This window comes from Myodes glareolus, chromosome 2 (assembly GCF_982192425.1).
Source record: "Myodes glareolus chromosome 2, mMyoGla1.1, whole genome shotgun sequence".
Lineage (NCBI taxonomy): Eukaryota > Metazoa > Chordata > Mammalia > Rodentia > Cricetidae > Myodes > Myodes glareolus.
The window spans coordinates 10,035,016-10,054,603 of NC_142027.1; the positions used below are offsets into that span (position 1 = coordinate 10,035,016).

General features: G+C 47.1%; 1 protein-coding gene across 1 annotated transcript in view; it reads left to right on the top strand.

The window, feature by feature from the left end:
• Urb1 (URB1 ribosome biogenesis factor) overlaps positions 1 to 19,588 on the top strand; it is a 59,516-nt gene that overhangs the window by 8,957 nt on the left and 30,971 nt on the right. The window contains exons 5-15 of the mRNA XM_087899341.1: positions 1,415 to 1,511; positions 4,076 to 4,161; positions 5,422 to 5,556; positions 6,057 to 6,181; positions 8,813 to 9,008; positions 10,584 to 10,721; positions 14,011 to 14,184; positions 14,894 to 15,023; positions 15,643 to 15,759; positions 16,147 to 16,259; positions 18,414 to 18,533. Coding sequence (XP_087755467.1) covers positions 1,415 to 1,511; positions 4,076 to 4,161; positions 5,422 to 5,556; positions 6,057 to 6,181; positions 8,813 to 9,008; positions 10,584 to 10,721; positions 14,011 to 14,184; positions 14,894 to 15,023; positions 15,643 to 15,759; positions 16,147 to 16,259; positions 18,414 to 18,533 — 1,431 coding nt within the window. The remainder of the gene's footprint in view (positions 1 to 1,414; positions 1,512 to 4,075; positions 4,162 to 5,421; positions 5,557 to 6,056; positions 6,182 to 8,812; positions 9,009 to 10,583; positions 10,722 to 14,010; positions 14,185 to 14,893; positions 15,024 to 15,642; positions 15,760 to 16,146; positions 16,260 to 18,413; positions 18,534 to 19,588) is intronic.

Genomic DNA, 19,588 nt, shown 5'->3' on the forward strand with positions numbered 1-19,588 from the left:
GATTTGTCAGGCTAGTTTTTCTACAGTGTAGGATTTGAGGTTAGTTGTCGTATAGGATGGGAACCAACAGGCGGTAACCAGATTCTTTTCATTTAGAAATTCTTTGTTGGAGGAACCACAGGAAGATCTAGTCTAACTCTGCTTGTATCCACAGTCTAGAAAAATCTCAAGTGACAATAAACTGGGACTAGGGATCCCAGGGCCCTGACTCTCAGTGCTTCAGTGGATGCTGCTGCTAATACTGCTGCTGCTGATGTTGATGTGGATGCTGATGCTCTCCTAACTCATTCGCACAGTGTGTGTGCTCCCCTTGGCTGGTGGTGAGCGCTGGATGAGATGACAGTGATTCAGTGTTTGCCATAGTGCTTGGCATGCGTGGAGCAGGTGCTCAGTAAACATTGTCATTGTCCTCACCACCATCACAATGACTGCTACCACCTCTTCTGTTGCTGCCAAGTTGGCCAGGAGGGTCTGGAAGGCAGGGATGCTGACTTCTTGTCTTAATATTTCCTGGCAATGCATTAAGGCACCTTGGAATAATTTGGGACTGAAACAGTTTTCAGTTTAAGTGGTGGAGGCTCTCGGTACACATTCAGTGCTGGAGCAGCTGTGGAGACCTGTGCCTTCTCTTCTTGTGTTGAGACATGAATGTATCTTAACAACACTGTGGGAGGGAAGCTGATCACATCCTACAAGTAAACAGAAAATAGAGACAAAATAGGTCCAGCCTGCCACACTCAGGAAAACCTGCAGCCTTCGGTCCTCAAGGGTATGGAAGGTCGATACCTCCTGTCTTGTGTGTGTGTGTTGCCCTCAGCCTGCTCACTGACTTCCTGGGAGCCTTTTGTGGCTGTTCTGTCCTCACTGTCTTGTCTTTGTGTGCTGCCTCCCTGGGTCATGCTGATGCCTGTGGGCTGTATCCTGGGCCGTCCGTGGGTTTTTAACATGAAGCATCTGTGCTTTAGTTTTTACTGTGATTTAGTAACTTATTTACAATATTTAATAAAAACCAGATAGCACCACATTGGCTTTTCATCAAAAGCAGCACCATGTCTCCATTATCTCTGGCTTTTCTAAAAACACAATAGATTATTTTCATTAGCAAACAAGAGGGAATGGATCCCAGCAGGCCTAAGGATCTTTGGCCCTATCCTAGAGTGAACTAAAGAAATGTATGTCATAAGTCAGGGAAGGGGCACAATTGTTTTCAGCCATACTTTTGTATAGAAAATAGGACTCTAAAAAGAGGAAAAAGCAGAGAAGACTTAAGGGGTTGGGGAAATGCAAAGAAAATTAACTTCCCATAAAGAATGACGAGACCACAAAGCTGGCGATACTAATTTGGAAGGTGAATGTGCCTCTGTGTTCCTGTCTCTAATGGCTGCCTGTGACATGAGTCTCCTTTGTCCTCCAGGGAGTGCATGACGTCCGGCTGGCCTACATCCAGTTCGCCCTCTCCTTCCTAATTGCGGGTGATGACAACACTATCGGGCAAGTGCTTGAACTAAAAGGTGGGAGTTCCTCTCTGTCCTTTGGAAAGCCTGGAGTTCAGAAAAGCCTACTGCAAATGGTTTCTGCCAAAAGAATCTGCAGCCTTGGTAGCTGCGGTCTGCACTGCAGAGCTCAGAGGTCGTGTTTGGGGGCAAGGCTTTGAGCAGTTGTGTGTTGATAGCACTGGTTGGTGGCCTTTGAGGCTGTCACAGTGCTGGGCACAAGCTGGGGCAGGTGAGGAGAGGATGCCCAGAACCATGGCCTGGTTGCCTGACCTCCTTAGCACCGCAGCTTTAACATCCTGTATTTGTCTGTTTTTCTGTGTATGGGTGTGTGTATGTACACACCTGTGTGTGTCCACACCACATGCATGTGCTACCTGCAGAGGACAGAGGAAGGCGTCAGATGTCCCGGATCTGGAGTTAGAATCAGTTTTAATCTGCTAATGTCGGTGCTGGGAATCAAACCTGGGTCCTCTGGAGGAGCAGCTTGTGTTCTTAACCACTCAGCCATCTCTCCACTCCCAGTAATTGCATTTTTTTTTGATTTTTTTTTTTTTTTTGAGACAGGGTTTCTCTGTAGCTTTGGAGCCTGTCCTGGAACTCGCTCTTGTAGACCAGGCTGGCCTCGAACTCACAGAGATCCGCCTGCCTCTGCCTCCCAAGTGCTGGGATTAAAAGCGGTTGGGATATAGCTCAGTGGTATAGCACTTCCTTAGCATGTACAAGAAGTTTGATTCCCTGCATCATCATAAGTAACATAGATAGATAAATTTAATTGCCTTAATGACTGCTCCCCATGCTATCAGAATATCAGGGCACCAGGGAACTCCAGTTTGACCACCTTCTGATGACTGCTTCCTTTGTGCAGCCTTGTTAGAGTTTATTTGGAACATTAGTGTCTTACTAAGCATTTCAGAAGGATAGTGACTGCCCTGGGGTAGCACATGGCAGTTGCTCAGTCAGAGTTCTACAGTCACACCTCATGTCCTGGCAGAACACTGGGCTGAGGCCTTGGAAGAGTCCTCAGTGTGTTACAGCCTAAGTGTTTGGTGACCAGTCCTTCTGTCTCCCCAGGACAGGGATCTGAGCTTCACGCAGCAGGTGAGGGTAAGAGTGGAGGCAGGACTGTATGTAGTTAGCCTGGGCTGTGTGGTGGCTCTGCTGCTCTTGTGGCAGAGCATTATGGGAGGAGATCTACAAATTTGCTTAGGGTCTGCAGTAATGTCTTTCCTTGCTGGTGTGGCAGAGTACCCAGCAGAAGCAGCTGAAGGACGGAGGGGTTTGTTCTGGCTTGTGTTTGGGGGGAACAATCTTTCGTGGCAGGGAAGGCATGGTGGCAGGAGCATAAGGCAGCTGGTGACAGTGAATCCATGGCCAGGAAGCAGAGAGAGAGGAATGCTGGTACTCAGCTCACCTTCTCCTTTTTATTTAGTCAGGGAACCTAGCCTATGTTGTTGACAAACAGGGCGGTCTTCCCTCTTGAATTATACTTCTGGAAGCGCCTTCCTAGATGTGCACAAGGTTTGTTTCCATGGCAATTTGAAATCTAGTCAGGGTGACAGTGAGAATTGACCATCGTAGAGCCTCAGTTCCCCTGCTCTTCCCGGGAACTAGCTCAGGGTTAGGCTGTTGCTGTTAGGGCTCCCCGTGGATCATCTCACCGCCTGGCCTCTAAAGGGTGAGCAAGTGCCCGTTTACACTGCCAACAGACAGCTATGCAGGGCAGTGGGCCTGTGCGTGAGGCTTTAAAGACGTTTGATGCCGCAATTCTGTGTTTAGTCCGTTGTCCAGGGAACTAATTAAGGATGTGATAGAGGATTGGTTATAACTGGCGGACAGTCGGTCTCCTGACTGTCCATTAGCAAGGGAGGAGGTGAGCAAATTGAGTACTAGATTGTCAGGTGGAAAATACACACAGATGTCAGTGTTTGAGTGACAGGTGGCTGAGTGTAGAATAGCATTTCGTGAACGCTGGACAGAGACTGTGGACCCAGCAGAAACCAACAGTCAACTCAGATATCACAGTGGATCATGGTTGACTTGAAACATTGGTTTGGCTTTAAAAAAAAAAAAAGAAAGAAAGAAACAAAAACAACAACAGCAACAACAACAAAAAACCAAAAAGATGTGTTTTCTGGTGTAGAAATTGTATGTTGCTTTAGGCAGGTGTGGATCAGGTGAAACTGTAATTGCTTTGGCGCCCGTGTCACCTCTACGCTTTAGTTGTCTTCTCGGTAGAGGAAAAGGGCTCGTCAAAGTGAAAGGCGAATAGACTACTTCCCACCCCACCATCCTCAAAAATGATGGTTTGCTTAAGTGGGAGAGGGGTTCTCAAGGACTGTGTCACAGGATGCTCTCCCAGATAGGACCGAGTTGCTTTTGCTTCATGTAAGAAAGCATTAAATGTGGCTGGGCCAGTACCAAGCATCCTGCAAGTCCTGTGGTCATTTTGCCCTGGGCCGTGGAGCAGGTTTGTTCTTGAAAACTTGTGTAATTAGTACAGAACTGGAACCAGGTGTGGTGTTGTTTGCTCCTTGTTTCAAAGCACCCCGTGTTTAATTCTTTGCAACTTTTATTTTCAGAATTTATCCCCTGTATTTTTAGCTCAGGCATAAAGGAGGATAAGATTTCTACCATCAACATTTTGTTGTCTACACTGAAAACAAAGGTATGTGTCGACCTGGGCTGTCTTTGAGAAGGCCTAGAGGCCTGCCTCGCCCCCCCCCCCACCACCACCACCACTTGTATTTCAGAGTTGAGACAACACTTATTAGGCTTAAACTTGGTCTTGGTGGGGAGTTAGTCCTGGAGCTGGTCCCATCTGTTACCATAACAGCAAAGCTGCCGGTCTGAAGTTCATGGTCCCTCAGCCGCAGTGCTTTGACCTGTGAATGTAAGTGATGCCTTCTTTACTCATCTGCCCGTGCTCACTTGAGTCGTGCTGCACATTCCGCCTTTTTCAGGTGGTGGAAGGATCAGGACTTTTCTACTGAGATGTTTTCAGTGATCAATGAAAAAAACTGACTCTCCAAAATGAAAAGTCAAAAGCCAAGGTTACTAAGCACGGACAATACATTAGGTAGTATTTGCCGTAGTGATTCTCAGCTAAGGATGTCTGACTCCTTCTCCACCAAGGGGAGACCATTTAGAGATGTCTGGAGGTGGTTTTGATTGTCACAATGGGACGGTCCCACTGGTCCCTTGGGAAAGAGACCAGTGATGCTGCAACATCCCACAGTACACCTCCCGGAGTGGGGCTTGAGAAACCTGCTTACACCTGAACCTGCGGTTAGCTTTTGCATCAGTACCACCCAAGGATACATTTGGAATACTTGTTCCTGGACCACAGTGACAGGGATTTGGGGTAACTCTGGCTGGGGCAGAGGTCCTGAACGGGATCCTCTTTGTAAGAAACAGTGCCTGCTCCCTAGACAGAGCTGTGGTGAAAATTGTTCAGCAGGATGCTGGTCATGGCTTTGTGGGGATAGCCGAGTGTGGGACCACTGATATAAACGCCACAGGGAGCCGTGGCGTGTCCTCCAAAATGATGCTCTGATGCAATTTTGAATGATGTGAGAAAAGATAAACCATGTAAATAAAGAAAACACCCAAACCATAAATAAACATAACCTCAGGCAAAAAAAGATAACCGGTTAGCACACATGTGCATTGTGGGTGTAGGTAGGCGTGGCTAAAAGGAAACACACCAAAATGGTAAGTGGTCTAAGATATTTGGGGATGTTGGCAAATTCTTTCTTTTCTCCTTTCTTTCTTTCTTTCTTTCTTTCTTTCTTTCTTTCTTTCTTTCTTTCTTTATTGGTAATATTCATCTCCCCTTGGTATGCGTACTTTTATAATAATAGAAAACACTGAACAGTATTATAAAAATGATTGACTTTCTTTTTCTTTCTCTTCGTACTGTTTCCAGGTAATTCACAATAAAAACATCACGAAAACCCAGAAGGTGCGCTTCTTTACGGGGCAGCTTCTGAACCACATAGCCGCTCTCTACAACTGGAATGGGATCACAGATGTCCTTCCAGAAAACCCAGAGAGCACTGAGGTAAGTCTGGGTTTGCTTATCTTTGTCTCTGTGTGACCCTCACAGTCAGGAGGAGGAAGCATCCCAATTACTGCAGGCTTTTAATGAACTCCGTATGATCGGTTCCCTTTGACTTATGGCTAGATAGGTAAATTAGTGTTAATTCTTTGCATGATGTGATACAATTTACGAGGTTTTTATTCTAGTCTTAGAGCAATGAGCATAAACCTCCTTTTGTTTTTAATGAGAAAAATAGTTATCTCCTGCTGAGTGATATCCTGGTGACCCTGTGGTGCCTGCCTAGTAGGCTTAGAGGACTCATTTTTAACTTTAACTTTAAGCTCAGCCCTCTTAAGAGTATTGTTTCATGGTGATCAGTGTATCCTTGGTTACTTGTTTTCATTTTAAACTGACCTCAAGTATTTGTTTTAAAATAGTTTCTTAGTTGTCATCTGGTGACACTGCCCTGTTTTTATTCTGTAGCTAGGACTTTGGAATTGATAGTTTGTTAAACCTTCTAGGTGTCTTCTGAAGAGGCGGGGAAAGCCATGGTGAGGGACCTCGTTCATAACTTCCTGATAGATCTCTGTTGTTCTCGAAAGCATGGGATTAGTTTTTATGACGCCTCGTTGGGAACTTCGGGCAGGTAAAATCCATTGCCGTGTGAACCTCTGTGTGTGTTCCTTAAAGAGTGGCACATCCTGACTGTCTACTGGAAACCAGCTAAGAGAAGGCACTGATGCTCAAAGAGTCAGAATCATGAGCATGATTAAATTTATTTTAGGGGTGGCTGTGGGAGACCTAGAGAGAGTCTCTCCATCCGTGCCCTTGGGGGCAGAGTGCTCACAATAGCAATTTAGGCACACAGAAAAAGGAGCATTTACAGTGTAAGGTAGTGCATATGCATGCATGGGTGTACTTAAAGACAATGGTGTCTTCTGGATCTGAGAGAGTCCCCAGAGTGGGCCTTCCTAGGCAAGGGAAGCCTGCTGACAGAGGCTTTACAGTAGCTCCTGAGCTTTGTTACCCCACCTTTGCTGAAGAGGAAGGAGGCCACATAGAGGGCGAGGCACTTGTCCTGTGAGCAGCAGAGGGTGCAGGAAATCTGATTCCAAATCTGATCCATGTAATAGCTGAACAGCCCCTGCTCCTCCTACATGCTGCCAGTGGGTAGGACATCAGAGTGGTATTTTTTGTGTATTTCCTAATTCACAGTTATGAGATTTTATCAGTAAGGAAATGAGGTCCAAATCTAATGGTATTAATTCTTTTGAATGTGTTTTCGTAGGCAGATAGCTGTATGTCTTTTTTTTTTTCTTTAACAAGACAAACAATCTGCCCCATCTTCATTCACTGGTAAAAGGTTAAGGTTAAGTGTGTTTTCTTTCTTCTTCTTCTTCTTCTTCTTCTTCTTCTTTTTTTTTTTTTTTTTTTTTTTTTGGTTTTTCAAGACAGGATTTGTTGGTGTAGCTTTGGAGCCTGTCCTGGAACTCACTCTTGTAAACCAGGCTGCCTTCGAACTCACAAGTTCTATCTCTGCCTCCCAAGTGCTGGGATTAAAGGCGTGTGCCACCACCACCCGGCTTCCTTAGTCATTTCTTTTCCTCCTCTTGACTGCATAGCATTTCTTTATGAATTCAGGCTGGGTATGGTGTTATATTCCTTTAATCCCAGCCTTTGGAAGGTAGAGGCAGTTGGATCTCTGTGAGTTCAAAGCCAGCCTGGTCTCCATAGTGAGTTCCAGGACAGGCAGAACTATATAATGGAGAGACTGTCTCAATAAACAAACACATTCGGGCTGGAGAGATGGCTCAGTGATTAAGAACACTGGCTGCTCCTCCGGACATGGTGGCTCACAACCATCTGTAATGAGATCTAGTGCCCTCTTCTGGCCTGCAGCATACATGCAGAACACTCATACATAAATTAAATAAATAAAAATCAAAACACACACACAAAAGAATTCAGTCACTTGTAACCTGGAATGACTAAAGGGACATAATTGATTCCTTCAGCATGGTAGCATGGTGGGAAAGTCTTCTGCCTGTAACTGTGGATTTGTTTTGAGATTATTTTGATTTAATTTATTACATTTCTTTTACTTTTTAATATTTTTTCTGTGTGCTGGAACTCAAGCTAGGGCTTTGAGCATTCTGGGCAAGTGCTCTACCTCTGAGCTGTATTTCTAGCCCTAGCTTTAGAAAAACTTGATAGTAGCTTTTTTCTCAACAGAATGAACTCATTTTCCTGTTAAAATGCAGCTTAAAGATTTTAGAATCCAGCACAATGTTACAACTGTTAGAAACTGGTTACACACCCCCAAGCATTTCCCCTCTCTTAACTGTGCCTCTGCAAAAAGCTGCAGTTAATGTGGGATTTTTGAAGCTGTCAGCAAACAGTAAGTGTTTTTATTTAAGGGCTGGGGAGGGAGCACCGTGCTGGTTGGAAATTGGAAGAATTGAGGAATTAAAGGCAAGGTGGCCCAGCAGTCGTGGGATTCATCCCCTCATTTCTTCTGGTAACCCTTGCTCACATAGCACCCCTCCCCCCCGTTGTCACTGTCATCGTGCCTGGCCAAGGCGTCTGTGACTTGTCACAACCATGTATAGTTATTTCTCTGTTCCTAGTCTGATTGGTGAGAAGTGGTTTGCCATTGCCTAGGGTGGTCGTGCCATACACTAAGTGGTCAACAGACAGGGTTCCAGCACAGAGTAAGGGGTGCAGCCTTCCTCTGTAAGGGTCAGAAAGCTAACTACCCCACACTGCCACTGCGGACGGAAGTGCCCACAGGCGAAGAGAAATGTTTGTCACTGTCGAGTAGGACTTTAAAGGCAGGTGGTAGGCCATAGGATGGCAACCCTGGAGCATCTGGATGCTCTGAAGTAGTAACTCTAAAGCCTAGAGCCTTGGAGTTTCAGCTACAGAGATCCTGGGCCTGTGCTTCCCGACTGAGGTTTACTGTCAGCGGACTTTTCCTGCCGGCTTTTGTTTGTTGGCCAGGCTGGTACAGAGCTTGCGTTCTTACAGTCATCTCCCGACTGGAGCCTCCTGAGCAGGGTTTCAGGAACACCTTATCAGGCCCGGCTTCACTCTCAGCTTCTTGTGCTTGAAGATGCCTTCGCGTGTTTGGGGACACCATGGCTCTTTCCCCATGGGATTCCTTCCCTAGGGTTCCCCTGCAGGCCATGTCATACTCCATCGGGTACTCCCTCTTATGTGACTGCTGTGTCCCTGAGAGCGACTTCTCTTGCTGACCCTCTGGCCTTGTTCCTAACAGAGGAGGCAACTTGACACTCTTGCACTTCTTGTTGAGTTTGAAAACTGCGACTGGGGATGAGCTGGTGGCCAGTCTGGTGGTGAATATTCTGAAGGTGTGCCCGGACCTGCTGACCAGATACTTCAAGGAAGTCACCTTTTCCTTTCTCCCAAGAGTGCAGTCCACTTGGCTAAACAATATGAAGCTGCTAAACAAGGTACAGAGCACAGCGCAGCTGTTACCTGCGCAGAGCAGTGTCTGAGGAGGCGGGACTGGTGTGCATGCTGGTCTGTTGGGATGTGCAGTGAAGCCCTGTCTCGGGAACAAGGGGCTCTTTAGACATGGAATGTGGTGGCCTTGTCCTCTGGTAGCATCGGCTTTTCCCTGAGCTGTATTTGGGATTCTCCCTTTTGACTGTAGGATTCGCAAGGAGTGATGGGGTGTTAGAGTGGTGTGTACTAGCCCCTTCCCAGCTGCAGGGAGTGATGGGGTGTTAGAGTGGTGTGTACTAACCCCTTCCCAGCTGCAGGTAGTGATGGGTGGTTAGAGTGGTGTGTACTAACCCCTTCCCAGCTGCAGGGAGTGATGGGTGGTTAGAGTGGTGTGTACTAACCCCTTCCCAGCTGCAGGGAGTGATAGGTGGTTAGAGTGGTGTGTACTAGCCCCTTCCCAGCCCCGCTCCTCTGCCAGCACTGCTCTAGATGACATATGCCATTCTTGAATGCTTGGTGGGGGTGGGGTAGATTTTATAATCTTTGTGACACCTCTGCAAGATCTTCACAGGCCCAGGGACCCTCCTGTGTCTTCCCACACGAAGCACTGGGATTGTACCTACGCAGTCATACCTGGTGTTCTATGTGGGTTCTGGGGCATTGAACTACAGGTCCATGTATTTGTGCACCAAGTACTCTTACTCACTGAGGCATCTCTAGAAATCTGCAGTTTGAAATGCTGTAAGATATGACACTTCAGCACTAATGTTGATGTTCAAAGAACTGTGGATTTTGAATTTTCAGGTCAATCAAAATAATAAATAGAATCATAGTAGTGACACCTGGTGTGGCTAAATAAACTTTCTCTCTGATTTATGGTCTTCCTGTCAGGGAAAGTCCCATAATTGTTTACTTGTGTCTCCGTTTGGTCCTGGCATTATCTGTAAAACCAGCTATTTTATTCATATATTCTCTGGTTTTCTTAGAGCATCTATGTGTGCAGGCCTCTGCTGAATCCCATGAGAAGCACTCACCTTGGGAAAGCTGCCTTGTGGCCAGCATCTATCCTAAGAGCTACTTCTGACACTGTCTAGCCCCATGGTGCTGAAGGGGCACTTGTGTGGTTTTATAGCCTGGCTTGAGTCCTTATGATGTGGCTTGCTTACTAGGTGGCTGGTAATCCCACTGAGGTCCAGCTTTGATACCATGAACCTCTCTGAAGGAGAGGTTAAATATCTCTCTCTGAAGGATTTTTGTGGAGCTTTAAAAGGACAGTGTGATTAACAGGTCAAAGGTGTGTTGGCTCACACCTTTAATCCTAACACTCAGGAGCCAGAAGCAGTTGGATCTCTGTGAGTTCAAAGCCAGCCTGGTTTACAGAGCCAGTTCCAGGACAGGCCAGGAATTCACACGGAGAAACCCCATCTTGAAAAGGGGGAAGAAGAATGGTGTGGTTTGTCAGGCTGACACTGGAAGCCCTTGTTCTGGTAGCTTGTGTGACAGTGTGTGAGTGGATCTGGGGTTCTTACAGTCAGTATTTTCTTCCATCCATAACCCACTCTCTTTCTTTCCTTTTTCAGATATATGAGGCCCAGCCAGAGATTTCCCAAGCCTTTTGGACCAGAGAGTTTATCCCCTTACCAAGACTCCTTGCAATGGTGATGGTGACCACAGTGCCTCTGGTGTGCAATAAGGTCATGTTCACTCAGGCATTAAATGTAAGTCACAGGGAGAGAGATATGGATCGGTGAAAGGGCACTGGCTGTTCTTCCAGAGGACCCAGTCTGGTCTTTGCACATGGTGGCTCACAACTATCTGTGACTCCAGTTTCAGGGGATCTGATGTCTTCTGGCCTCTGCTAGCATTGCACACATGTGGTGCACAGACAAATATACATACAGGCGAAACATTCACACACATAAAAACAAAGGTACATCACACACAGACACAAACACCAGCTTTCTCTCGCAGAGTCTTTTGCTGACCGCACTTGACTGTTTTATCAGACAGGGTTTTAGTTTGAAGTCACCTGTGAGGGGCAGATTCATTCACTTGCGATTAGCATTCCTTCCAGAGGTGACTAGCATGGTGTCCTCATCCCTGCTTCAGCGTACTGTGAGGACCCCATCCCTCCACACACGTCTGTAGTCCCGTGTGGGTATGGGAAGTTTCTGCAATAGAACTTCACTATTTCAGGCTCTCTGGAAACAGTGGAACCAAACTCTCTTCTTTCTTTCCTTTTTTGTTTTTTTCAAGACAAGGTTTCTGGAGGCTGTCCTGGAACTAGTTCTTGTAAACCAGGCTGGCCTTGAACTCACAGAGATCTGCCTGCCTCTGCTTCCCCAGTGCTGAGATTAAAGGGCATGTACCACTACTGCCCGACTCTCTTATTTCTTTCAAGGGCCTTTTGGACCAGGTGTTAGGATTTCTGGGGAACATTTACTTTGAGGGGCAGCTTTTTTCAGGCAGTGTTGGAGGAAAAAAAATGATACTTAAATTTCACATCATTTCTTAGTAGCTAAGAGCACTTGGTTTTCTTTCAGAAGAAGTTTGTGCCAGCACCCATGTTGGGCAGCTTACTGCTGCCTGTAGCTCCAACTCCAGGGCATCTGACACCTTCTCATGACCTCTGCAAACATCTGCATTCATGTGCCCATACAGACACACATGCACATAAATAAAAATAAACTTCAAAAATTCACATCTTATTTCTGATAGGGGTCCCCCATTTCCCACCAGAAGCAACATTCGGGGGGTTCCTGGTTTTTTGTTTGTTTGTTTGTTTAACCAGTGTTCTAGTTTTACGTGAATGGTTGTTGATTATTGACACTTGGTACTGGACTCTGGCAGCCCATTCTAAGCCCAGGTAGTCTGATGTCCACCGAGGGTCTTGGCACACAGAGAGCCATCCCCAGCCTTCCAGAGAGGGCAGTTGGTTCTGTGACAGGAGCCATGGTGCTCTGCACAGGCGTGTGTCGGCATCAGTTCCTGAGACTGCAGGGAAATCCTTTGATGCCCCATTCAGGGTTCGTGCTGAGTGTGCAGTGTGTGAGGAGAAGTGACCTGTGTGGGACTAGACAGAAAAGTCTTTTGTTCTCTGTGACAAATCATCGCAAAATCAGGTCCCATCTGCTGTGTGGAGAGATTAACATTTTCCTAGGGGCCTCAAGAAAACGGGAAAGAACTCAATGGCTGCACTTCCTTGGAGGCCTCGTTTGCACTAGTCCCTGCAGTCAGATGAAAGGCTGCCCTTCCCTTCCAGGACCAGGGGTTTTATCTCTAGAGGGGTGTCCCATCTCCTGGACTGAGTGGCTTGGGAGGGACTGAGCACGTAGCTGTCTCTCCTAGTGGCAGCCATTCTGTGCTGGCCCAGGTTCGTTGAGCCAGAGCCTTTGCCCTTCCCAAGAGCCGAGACCTTTTACGTGTTGGGGACGCAGTGAAGTGAATGGCTTCTAAGGGGTTGTCTTGTGAGTTTTGCTTTGCTCTCTGCTTTTCTCTGAGAAATTTTCCAACAGCACATATTTCAGAGTTAGAAAGAGAAGTGTTTGCTTGTAGAAGTGGGAAATGAGAAGGATTTGGCAGCAGATTCTCAAGTCCTGGGTTAGTTCTGTGGTCCCTGCACTGTGGGCACTTGGGAACCCTTTTTAAGGCCTGCCTTTGAAGGGATCCCAGCTATGGAGCCATTCCTGGGTTTCTGAACACGTCTCTGTCCTTAAGTGTACAGCATTTGCTTAAAACTGAAACTGCCCGGAATCTGGGGTACTAGGCCGTCACGGTTAGTAAGCACAGTCAGAAGACCTTTTGTGTTTTATTGTGAATCTCTACTATTCCAGCCAGAGCTCCACACACTCTCCCGTGGGTGGGACCCCTGGGGGTCCCAGAAAGGTGAACATTTTGCTAGAATTGGTATAGGGCCAGGGTCTCTGCTCCTGTGTGCCAGACCAGCAGGATGGTTGCTGAAGAACGCACTAATCCTGGCCAGGGCCTGGCCCCGTTTCCTCTTTTTGATAATGGGATCTATGGTCCTTGAGCCTTACTCAGTCTCTGAGGTCATCGAGGACCTTGACACCCTGTTTGTCTTCTGACTGGAGAGGCATTCTGACGGTCAGAAATCTGCATGGCTGCGGTTTGTGCTGCGCCATCCTCTGTCACTGTCACGACACCGTAAGTTGTGTGCTTGTCACATCTTTAGATCCCAAGGGTGAATGACCGCACACGTGTGTGTAGACTTTAGTGATGTCCCACTCACTGTGTCACAGACAGTGGAGAGGATGAGCAAAAAGAAAAGTAGAGTGCATGGAGAAATGGGTGGGAACACATGGTGAGAAAGGAAGCCAGAGGCCAGGGCAGAGCTGCTTTCGTTTGCTTTGTTTTTGTGATGGTCAGGTTGGTTCTCCTGCCTGGGTCTCCTGGGTGCTAGAATATATGTATGCTCCCCTAGGCTTGCCTCAGTTTTGTTCGTTCCATGACAACACTTTCTCTCATGAGAGCTGTGTTAGTTCATGACTGAAGCCTACTCAGTGATCCACTTCCTAAAGGTTCTGTACCTCTCAGTACCACCATATTGGAACCAGGCTTCTAGCATGTGAACCTCTGAGGGACAGATTTTATCCAAGCCTTCACAGTTGCTTAGTCCTCATAGAGGTGGACTTCATCGTGAACGGTCTGACATCTTCTCTTGCCTTCTTTCTACCTCTCTTCCTGTGAATGCTTGTGGATGCCAAGTGGCTGCTGAGGAGATCCTGTGCTGTCGGTGCAGTCTGTCCTGGCCGAGTGGTTGTCAGAGAAGGCTGACTGGGAAGTACAAGCTCCTTTGGAATTGCTTTCCTGGCGATGGCTGTAGTCAGAATAGATGTCTATGGGGAAGATCCCCACATCACCTCTTCTCAGTGTAGAGTCCAGCCAGCTCCTATGCTTTTCCCCAAGTAGTAATCTGAGGAACAAGACCTGCCATGCCCAGGTGTCCACCTAGAGACATACATGGATTTCACTCTCTTCCCTTCCCAGTTGGACAGCACACCTGTGAAACACTCAGCATTATCCCTCATTTCGGTCATTTTGAAGAGAGCATTGAAAACAGTTGACCACTGTCTGGATAAGGAGGCTTGGCAAGATTCCGGAGTGTACACAGCTGAGATGATGGAAGAGTTTGTTCAGCTCTTCAGAGAAGCCTTGAGCAAGGTGCGTGCAGGTCCCTATCTGAGTTTTTGCTGCAGACCCCTTCACCAAATACAGAAGAAAGGACTGCCCTGGGAACGTGGGTGGTAGCCAAGGAGTGTGTCCTCTTAGCTGCTGATAGTAGAAGCCAGTGGGTAGGTGCAGCTGATAAGTGTTCACTTGTATATCTCACATAGAACAGGTCCTTGAGTGAGCTTCGAGTCAGACCGTGCACTCACCTTTGCGTAGAAGCATTGGGCTCTGGTTCTTGTGGGACCTGTGGCTCGTTGGGGGCTGTGCTCTGCCTCTTCCCCCTGCCCGTGAGTGCACGCACACTGATGGTACTAGGCTCAAGTAAAAGCAAATGCAGGTTTCCCCTCGTGGCTAATTCTGCTAATAGCTATGAGATCTGTACACTGGCAGTGCCGAGCACCCTGGCGGTGCTTGGCCATTTAGTTACTAGAGCTGTCCCAAGAAGGGTTCTTTCTGCTCCACTGTCTGGTCTGGGTGAAAGAGCAAGTGTAGTTCTAGGATATACTGCAGAAGCAAGCTTGCAGGCACGAGTCTGTCCTCACCCACCCTCCTGCTTGTGTACACTACACTTGCGTTCACACATGCTTGCTCCTCTTTCCTCTCTGGCTTTGTTTTTGCTTTTTCCCTGTTAGTGCATTCAGTGTCATGATTTCTTTTCATGTTGTAAGTGACTGATTCTTTACTTCTCTTTCTCACTTAGATTTTGCCAGATCTGAACACGGTTATTTGGGTCTGGCAGTCATTTAAAAAGCAAGAGATTAAGCAAGACCATGGGAAAGGGAAGAAGAGCAATAACAAGACTCCTGCTGCCTCTAAGGCTGTCCAGCATGGTGAGGGCTTCAGCTACAGGCATCCTGGGATGGCTCCTCCGAGAGAATCCTCAAGTAGCTCTGTTTCAAATCTCTTCTGGCTATGAAGAGATCTTGCACCCTTTTTGTTTAGGGAGAAGCATTAGATGGAAGTGTAGATTGAATCTTAGCATCTGTTAGCAGTACCTGAGTCTATGCCAGCACCGTGTCTTTCTGAAGACTTGACTGCTGCTGCTCTGTAAATGGGTGAGGACTCTAGGTGCTCTGCAGACGGACGCGGGCTCTGAGGCCACTCTTGTTTTAAAAACTGGTGTTGGCAGGTGTGGTTTTTGCTTATCTACGTCTTGGTTAATTTTTTTTAGCAGCACCACAGGGCATTCCTTGCTGTGTATCTCTATCACTCAGATGAAGACTGGTGGCCTTGACCTGACCAGGCTGCAGCAGTGAAGTGGCCTTAAGACCATGTCCGTGGAACAGTATCTATCCTGTTACCACACTGGTCCTTAAATCTAGTTGTTATAGTTTCTATAGCTTGAGTGTTCAGCGTGCAGTTGGCTATCACTTGTGGGATGAATGCTCCACTGATCAGGGACAAAGAGGAAGTATTTGTCCTAATGCAAGCTGTCTCCCTTTGGTGCAGATGATGCAGAAACCATCCTTTTGAAAGCTGTTCTGCTCCAGGTCATATGCCTCTACCAACAGGTTGTCCCTCACATGATCATTCAGTACAACTTTGACTTCAGCAAACTCCTAAAAGGTGGGTCTTAAGGGACGATAGGCAGGCTGCCTCTGTTTCTGCCAGTGGGGATAAAGGACATTCCAGTAAACTACAGCAGAGTCTAGGAGCTGAGGACCAGGAAGGGCAGTTTACTGGCAGATATGATCCACCACCATTACTTATTTGTACCACTATTTCTTTTGATAACTGGGCCCCCATAAGTACACATTGAGTGAACCCTTAGGATAGCAGTCAGAGTACAGGAGGGAACGCCAACCAACCTGTGGGAGCTGCTCAGGGCTGTCCCCAAGATGCTTACTCCCAGGCAGGGCTGCATGGGCAACAGAAAGGAGAGCCCTGTCGAGGATATGTGGGCCAGGGTGTCAGCTCTGGGTAACCTTGTGTTTTCCTGATCTCTGTCTGCAGGAATCATCTCTGAGCAGGGCCCTCCTAAGGAGGTCCCTCCCGTCTTACAGCACCACATGCTGAAGGTGGCCCTGGAACTGCCTGCTAGCAAGTTTCTGTGGCTGAAGGCACAGGTAGGAAGTGGAAGTTCCAGTCTCCTGCTGCCAGCTTGCATGGCTGGCTTCTCTCCATCTTCTCTCAGCTTTGTCAGTTAGCACATTTGCAAACCTCAGTGGTCAAGGTGGGATTGCCACCATGCCAGCATAGAGCTGAGACTGGCAGAGATACCAGTCTCTCTGGGTTTGCATGTCTTCTGGGATCAGAATATTACCTCACAGAGGGAGGTCAGCAGGTATTGGATGCTCACTTGAACCCCAGATCTGTCCCTGCTATGCGCTGAGGGCATGACCAACAAGCTTAAGTGTGCTTCTGAGTAGCTCAGATCATATAATGGCTTGGTTCTTATGTACAATTTTTATATGGAACCAGTAGCCTGGAAATGTATGTTGGCATTTATACACATGAAATTTCCAGAAAGATCTAAGAATGCTGTGGCACTGGGGTCTGTGTGTTTGCTGATGCTCTCTTCCTGAGTTGAGGACAAGTCATACTGGATAAGGACTTACCACATGGCAGGCTGCACAAGGGTGCTTTGCCCGCTCCACCCGTATCCCATCAGACAAGAGTGCTCAGGACGGTTCTGCAGTACTCCAGCTCTATGTGGTGGGCCCAGGCGGTGCCGTCCTCCCAGCCTTCGTCAGTCTCCATCCTGAAGTGACACGCTAGATGTTGGTAGAGTTTCATACCAGCGGAGCTGGACCAGTAGATCTTGGTGATACACTTAGAAAGTTCTGAAAATTATCTTTTTTTAGGGCTCGAACCCAAAGCCTTGTTGATCCTGGTTAAGCCACTGAGCCACCTTACCTTTACACATTTTATTTTCTTTTAAATACAAGAGACCTGGACCTCATCTTAAAAACAAAAGCAATCCAAATTGTAGTATGCTGTGGAGTCAGCAGCAAGTCAGAGGAACACAGGTATTTGCAGGGAGGGTGTGTGAGTCAGTGCAGATATGCCGATAAGACAATAAAAGAAAAATAGTTATATTTATCATTTATGTTTTTAAAGGGGGAATACAAATATGAATGTTTGTACATGATGGCATGCTCACTAAACTATTCATTCACATGTATGTGCACAGATCCTTACTAGAAAGGCATGACGGAAAACAGGACACCTGTTATCTCTAGAAGAAATAAAGGATTGAAGAAGAGAAGTGTAATTCCTATACTCCTGTATAGGAACTTCTAAAAAGAAAACTTTGTGGAAGTAAAAATAAAAGGGCGAACATGTCCTCTAAAATTAACGAGACACTAAGGAATAACCACACTGTCTTGTTTGTGTGTCAAGAAGTCAGTGTGTGGGGCAGAATCCACTATGACATTCTTCTGGTGAATCACCTGCCTGAGTGTGTTCAGGAAAGTCTTTAAGAATGACAGAAACAATGAAGGCAGAAGCAGTTACCAGGAGAAAGGCTGGCGAGTGACACAGTGCTGTGTCCTTTGGTGCTCTGTGGCGTGGCTTTGTGAGTGGTTTCAGATCTTGACTGTCACAAGGAGTGCCGCACTACGACAGTCTTTGTACTCCAAAGAAGCCTCTTACTCTGAAAGCAATGGCAGCATTAGGACTCCAATTGCCGTGCTCTGCTCCACCCACCTCATGCTTCTCAAGTGCATCTTCTCTGCTGGCACTGTGTCTTACTGGGGGTCAGCCTCTTCACCGAGGGCTGTGACACATTACACAGTGGCCCGGGCTCTGAGGCCAAGGCTCTGCACCTCTCTAAGGCATGTGTTCAATGCCTGGAAGTTTTTTTAGAAGACTCTGATAAGTCCACTGAGTGGTTACTATTGACACAGTGCAGTCTTGGCTGAGGCGGCTCTTCACTACCTACACTGTGCCGCATGGGAGAACAGCTATGCCACTTCCTAGGTTGAAGGGAAGATTAAGTGAGCCGTGTGCACGAGGATCCTAGAGCTGCGGCCCACAGAAATGCTTATGTGTTGGTGCTGCTCTGGCTTGTCAACATGGCTGTTGGAGGTTTTGAATGAGTGACTTAACCTAAGGTTTTCTATGTGTAAAATCTCAGTACTCCTCACTGAATGGTAGCTAAAATGAGAAAAAGTGAGGGGCCTGGACATGTCCTGGGCATGCAGTCTCATGTTTACTCAGTGAGTAGTGGCCCTTGTTAACTGTACATCTAACAGTTTGAACTAATGTCCAAACTCTAGGAAAGCCACGATGCAGAAATCGTTGGAGGAGAACGCTCGGTTTTTTACCTGTTGATGAAGATGTTTGTGAATAGTAGCCATTTGCAGCTCAAGTCATCCACTAAACTTCTCATCATAAAGGTCAGTAGCAGTAGCGGTTTCTCATAGTGGGTACGTGGCCTTCCTCATGGTGGGTGATTGGGTGTGTGGTGGAGTGCAGTAGATTAGCGTTTGTGTATGTGCGTGCATGCATGTGTGTGCATACGCATTTCAGGAAGGTGAGTTATGAAACATTCTCAGCTTGCACAGTACAGACTCTCCATATATTCTGTTCCCATGGGAAACTGTTTGAGAATGTGGCTAGTCCCTCATTCCCACATGGTTCTTCTCCGAGCCTTCCACGTTTTTGACCTGGTCCGTTACCTACAACTCAGGTGTCTCCAAAGTCAGTGTGCAGGAATGAGGATTTGGTCCTCTGCCCTTCTTTCTTGTTGCCTGTGGCGCTCACTCTTCCAGGACTACTTTTTCAGGCAGGCATCATAACATGTACTGGTAGCCGAGACTCCGTGGGTTTGAGACCAGATTTCCACACCTGTTGTTAGTGTTGAAGACACACTGACAGTGGCAGTTAGTGCTGTTAGAGCGCCACAGTGTTACTTTGCAGCTTTCCTTCAAAGCCTGACGGCCTTTTGAGCTTCTTCTCTGGGCTACCTGGAGGCTACCCTGTTTGAATCCCTGCCCCGTCTTCTCATTTCCTCGCCGACCACTTAGACGCCCCAGCCATATGCCTTGACTGATAACTGCCGAGGTGCACAGTTAGAGGGAGTTTGGTGCACACTGTTGCAGGCCCTGTGTCATAAGAGCATGTATGTAGCCCTGAGTCTCCTTCAACCACTAAGGGTATTATTATTTGGCAAACTGAGGTCCTGCCTCACACCAAGCTCTGCCCTGGTAGGAATGATATTCTTCTTGCCTAGGCTTAGAGTTCCCCCAGTAAGAGTTGAGTCACTGGGAGGGGCCATGACATATACGTATCTAGTTTTCATGAAAATCCAGATTAAAAAAAAAATAGTTCCCTAAGAACCACCTGGTTCATTCTCCATCTTCTACAAAGTTAGGAAAGGAAAATGAGTACACAGCAGTGAGAAAGGAACCATGTTGTCCTCACCAGGGCATGGAGTGATCTCTTTGGCCTG